General features: G+C 36.0%; 1 protein-coding gene across 7 annotated transcripts in view; it reads right to left on the bottom strand.

The window, feature by feature from the left end:
* Positions 1 to 639: 639 nt before the first annotated feature.
* Positions 640 to 6,000, bottom strand: part of IL15 (interleukin 15) — an 88,135-nt gene continuing 82,774 nt past the window's right edge. For 6 of the 7 annotated variants that reach the window (XM_015139230.3, XM_015139229.3, XM_078001610.1 and 3 more), the window contains 2 exons: positions 4,590 to 4,727; positions 640 to 1,853 (listed from right to left, as the gene is read on the bottom strand). In XM_015139230.3, the coding sequence (XP_014994716.1) occupies positions 1,743 to 1,853; positions 4,590 to 4,727 (249 nt within the window). In that variant the 3' untranslated portion in view covers positions 640 to 1,742. 7 annotated transcript variants of the gene reach the window in all.

Here is a 6,000-nt window from a genome sequence, read left to right as displayed (position 1 = left end):
CTGGAAACTTAGAGATGAAAATGGTACACTTTTCCTCCTCTCCCTCCTTCTTTCCTCCTCTTTTTCTATGTAATAGAAAAAGAAACATAAAGCAAAACAGAAATACAGGTATATTAAAAATACTATCTCAATTGAAATAAAAAAATAAATAAACTTCCACAATCCAAGACTTTTAAGAATGGCTGCCAAATACTATTTTTTCTACACTGAGATTAGGTAAGAAGCTGAGAGCCAATACATGATTATTGAAAGTCAAATAGGATACAGATTTCTTCTAAAGTTTCTCACAAGATATTTATAAGCACCATTGACTAGAGCAATAAGACCCATGTACATGGATAGGGCACTGGGGTGATAGAAGAATGTTTCAACAGAGAACCAGTTTTTACTGTGGAATGGAGAGAAATCGAATTCTTAAGAGATAATTTACCTGATGTAAATGACGAGTTGATGGGTGCTGACGAGTTGATGGGTGCAGCACACCAACATGGCACAAGTATACATATGTAACAAACCTGCACGTTATGCACATGTACCCTAGAACTTGAAGTATAATAATAATAAATAAATTTAAAAAAAAAAATTTCCCACCCCACAGTCACTCAGTATTACCAGAATTGAATTAAGATGAAATAAATGTATAATAAAACAAAAATATTCCATCTTTATTATAGTTCCATTAGAAGAGAGCTTGCTAATTTTAGACAGTGTAGTCCAAAAAATATAAACAATTATTTTCTGTCAGATAACAATGGCTCCAACAAATCAACAGGGCTTTTTAAAAATTATACAAACATGGCAAAAAGAATGTGAAAATAAAATACCTGTATTTGGGAAAGCATGAAATATAAACACTGTCACTATTAGTTTTCTATATCAGGCGCATCCAATCTTTTGATTTCCCTGGGCCACAATGGAATAAGAAGAATTGTCTTGGGCTACACTTTAAATACACTACCACTAATGACAGCTGATGAGCTAAAAATGAAATTTATGAATTTGTGTTGGGCCACATTCAAAGTTGTCCTGGGCCGCATATGGCCTGCAATCCATGGGTTGGACAAGCTTGCACACCATTCTGCCTATCAGTAGAAGTTTATTATTGCCACCACCACCAAGATTTACTGATGGACATTATATGCCGGTTATTGCAATTTCTTTATTTCATAACAGTTGCTTTATAGATCAATAACTAAATTACAGTGTAAAGAAGAGGATTCACGTATAGTTCTTCTTTTTCTTATTGAGAACAAATTCTTCCTCTGTTTGCAATGCTTAGTAAGAAGTCAATAAGAGTTAGTAGTCAGTGGTTCCACACTGGCAGGAATATACCAACATAGCTGTTGACCTGCAGCATTGGTACCCATCCCCGCCACTACATAATTTGACCCTTAAATGCTATTTTGCGATAATAGGTAAAATATCAGTGCGACTTCAAATAACAACATTTGCACACGTTTTTATTCAACATTTTACATTATTCCACAAATATGTACAATTTCCATAATAAATTAAAAACAAATGAGTAAAGTAAGTCTGAGAGAAGTTCATAGTCACTATATTACTCAATGACATTTTTCTGCCTTCATTTCTAAGAGTTCATCTGATCCAAATACTGATCATCTTCTTGACAGAAAAACTTGTTTTGACAGCACATTTGAAATGCCGAGTGTTTTGTTATGTCTAAGCAGCAGAGTGATGTTCGTTAGTAACAGAAACACTTTATAAAGAATCAGTTGCAATCAAGAAGTGTTGATGAACATTTGGACAATATGTACAAAACTCTGCAAAAATTCTTTAATATTTTTTTCCTCTAGTTCCTCACATTCTTTGCATCCAGATTCTGTTATATTCTGCAAAATATAAAGAAAGATTAAATTGGCAATTTATAATTAAATTAAATATACATTCATGGGAATGGGAATATCATATCATTTGAACCATATGGTGAGGTCTTGAGATATGAAAACTTTAGCAAATAAATAGCATACTAGGAAGAATTATGAGAAAAGAGAACTGGGAGATTTGATATATGTTTATTTTTCCACTAATGGGTTAAGGACATTGAGAAAAATAAGCTGTGTCTGTCAGACCATGGAGTTCCTGCTTTGAGCCCTTCAATGGTTTCCTATCATCTGCTTCTAGCATAAAGACCATGCCTCCCTGCATAGCACACAGGCTCTTCATGAGCTGTTCCTTACCTATTTATCTCACATATACCCTGTGCCTCAATGTTATGCTCTAGGAACACTGAGTGAGCATCTGGCTTTCCTTGCCATGCACAGCTTACTATTAGATGCCTCTCTGCCTTTGCTTTTCTCTCTGTTACATTCTTTCCTATTTTAGCTGCTGCTAGTCACACTTAAGATTATTCATGTACTCTTTTAGGGAGGCTTCTCTGAACCCCTGGGTTCCCAGGGCTGGACTCAATGTCCCATCTTTTCATCTCAGAACCTCTTATTTAGACCTCTCTCACAACATCTCATGTATTCTATTCATATTATGAAGTTTTACTCTTTTTATACTATAATACTATTCTCTAAGCTCTCTACCAGAAGGGCAAAGCCAGTACGTTTGTTTACCTAGCATTCAGCACAGGGCCTGATGCACCGTAATCACCCACTGGTTGAATTGAGCCATTTAGGTGAATACCACAAATTGTTGTAATTCAAACACAGTTTTATGGATAACTAGAATGTTCCAAATGTAGCAATTAAGAATAAACTTTGTAGAGACCATCTGAACCATGAAGGCTGTGCCAGCAAAAATAAAAATTAGATTTTATATCCATTAACTATTTGGAATTCAGCATCACTAACATTTATCAAGCACATCCTCTATGCCAAGCACTGTCATGTTTCATATAATGCTGTCCGATTTGATCCTGAAAATAATCATGTCAGCTAGGAAGACAGAGATATTGACTCATCTCAACTGACATAATCAACTGAAATTCTTCACATCCAGGTCTTCTGACTGCGCAGTCCTGTCCATGCATTCCAGCATGTATATCACACTCTGCCATGATGAGGGTGACTATCAACATTCACATTAAAGAGCTCATCATTTATTTCGCCATGAGTTATCTGTTGCATGGCTCACTCCACCAATAAGATGGAGATAACATCATAAGAGTATTATAAACCTTAATAAATTCATTTCATACATATATAAAGTATTTAATATATGAGAGACACTGTTCTGGGAATTTGGATATAGTACTAACAAAAAACAAAAACACTTGTCCCTTTTAAGCTGACATTCTTATAGGGAAAAACAGACAATACCCATTACATAAAATATATCGTATTCCAGATATGGGACCTGCAGACAAGGGGACAGGGAGTGCTCAAATAAGGAAGGGATTGCAATTGTAAACAGGTAAATCACTGAGAAGGTGACACTGAAGCAAAGACATAAAGCAGCATTGCATTTTTAGAGAAAAGTCAAGGTGTCTACCCACACAAGTTCAGGGTCTTTGCACTTTCAGTTGTGTCTGCCTGAACATATGTCCCTAGATACCCTTAAGGCTCATTCCCTCACATCTTTGCCAAATGGCAGCTTATTAGTTCAGCCTACCCTAACTGGAGCCCCAGTCCCCCTTCCCTGCCTCCTTTTTCACCACTGGACTTCATAACTAACTAACTTATTACTCATTTGCTGAGTGGTTGGTTTATTTCTGTTTCCTCCCTCTTTAACAGCAGGGATTATGGGTATTTTTTCATACTGTCTCCTGAGGGCTAAAAAGTCTTTATGAAATGAACTAATTTGATTATGCCTCTTTGTCACAAAACTGCTTTCTCTCTACCTTGCTTTGGCCACTGGTGTTTTGCCATGAAAGTCATAATTATTTGCACTTCAGGGCCTTTGCACAGCTGATGCCCCAGCCTATCAAATGAGTACCTAGAATTTGCTCTCCTGGAACCCTCTACTGCTCAAGTTGCCTGGAATGTCCCAGATTATACTCAAATTATTAATATTTTCATTGTTATCCTTTTAAAGCATTTATCTTCTCATGAGATAACAGACTCTGCAGACAGACTGCTCAGGTAAGAATTGTGGCTCCTCATTTTACTGGAGCAAGTGATCCAAGCTCTCAGTGCTACAATTTCTTCATCATTCAAATAGAAATAAAGATAACTATCGCACAGATTTGTCATGAGGATTAAATGAATTAACAATTTAAAGCTCAAAGAACAGTGTCTGCCACACTGTAATAACTCAATAAATGTGAGTTACTATTATTGATGTTAGACACTTGAGTATGTAATTAGATTAATGTCTATCCACTGCACCTGACAATAAACACCTTGAGGTCAGTGACCTGTCTGTCTGGTTTGCAACTATAATTCTAGCACTGAAGCACACTACCTGGCATGATTCTGTAAATGTTTGTCTACTGAATAAATCATTGAACAGTTTAGCATTGTGTGCATGCTGGAGTTGGTGTCACTTTTGGATGCCATTCCACTGGAAAAGGACTCCTCCTCCTAAGTGCCCCTTAGGAGGATCTGCTTGTCCATGAACGACTTCTTCAAATCAGGCCCAAAACACAAGATGCAACTCTCAGCAACTGTTGGAAAACTCACCCCATTAGAAGACAAGATGTTGTTTGCTAGGATGATAAGATTTTCTACTGTATCATGAATATCTGTATCTCCGGACTCATGTGAAATAACTTGCAACTCCAAGAGAAAGCACTTCATTGCTGTTACCTTGCAACTGGGCTAAAAATAAAAGTTATAAAGAACAATTAATTTTTTGTGATTATTAATTTTCATACTGATGTAATTTTGATTTTCAAAAAGTTAATCCAAATATTTTATAAAGATACACAATATCCTTAAGAAATTTTACATAGGAGGCAGTTTAATTTTTTTTTCTTTTCGCTTTAAAATAAAAACCAAAACAAACCAATAAAACACAATCAAGAAGGATGGCAATATTGTACAGAACATGAAACTAGAAAATGTAGAAATAGTGGCCAGTTTTTCTCACTGAGCACATTTCCCCTGTGGAAAGGGTAATAATACTGGCCTTAGACTCTGAAAATATCAATATAGACAGTGCATTTGTAAGAAGTTTTAGGATCAAATTGTGTTGTTAATATTTTAAATAGTGGTAGCTGCTAATTATACTATTCTTTCAATTTCCAAAGTTCCAGAGGGAGAGAAGCAATTCCAAGAAATTTATTAGAAAAATCAAAGCAGGACTAATGTCCACTCACAGGCTGGCCAAATCAGAAAAGGCTCTTAGGTGCCACAAAAATATGTTTTCCACAACATTTACTTTACCAAGAACTTAAAGAAAGGAAACAAGGAATATCTAGGGATTTGACCATTATTTGACTTTGTGTTCTCAATACCTTGCACAGTGCCTGGGAGCCTGCAGGCACTTCACAAATGCTTACTGAATGGATGAAAAAATGAAGAAATACACCCATGTGCCCAGCACTGGTAATATTCCTTAACCCCGACAGTCACTGCTTAGGATTGAAAGACAAATACTGTCACCGTATCAGCAATAATAAAACTGAGCTTCAGAAATGTTTAGTAATTTCCAAGGTAACACAAGTAAAAAGTGGTGGAGTCAGTTTTAAAATCTAAACTTCAGTCTAAGGTTGTTTCTATAACCCATGGGTTGCAAAGTTATCTTATTGCAAAAAAGCAATCTCAGGATGCTGAATTTGATGGTTAATTGACTACTTTCCATTTTACAAAAAATGCAGAGCAAAACAATACATGATGAAGCCAGAGGAGGGAGAAAATTTCTTTGTGCAGCAGCATGACCCAATTGGTTGGTGAATATCTCTTTTTTCTAGTTTCTGGCTATGGTTTCTTTCCAATGCTTAGAAAGTCATCTATATAAGAGAAGTTCCAATTGAAGAATAATGGAGAGGGACATAGAGTTTGTTTTCCCTGAGGTGAAGTTGGGGATTCATTTCTTGGTTTTAGTAACAATCCCGAAGGGAAGGATCACCACCAAAATGACAAATCCTAC

The sequence above is a fragment of the Macaca mulatta genome, chromosome 5 (genome assembly GCF_049350105.2).
Source record: "Macaca mulatta isolate MMU2019108-1 chromosome 5, T2T-MMU8v2.0, whole genome shotgun sequence".
Taxonomy (NCBI): Eukaryota; Metazoa; Chordata; class Mammalia; order Primates; family Cercopithecidae; genus Macaca; species Macaca mulatta.
This window is presented reverse-complemented; position numbering and strand designations above follow the sequence as displayed.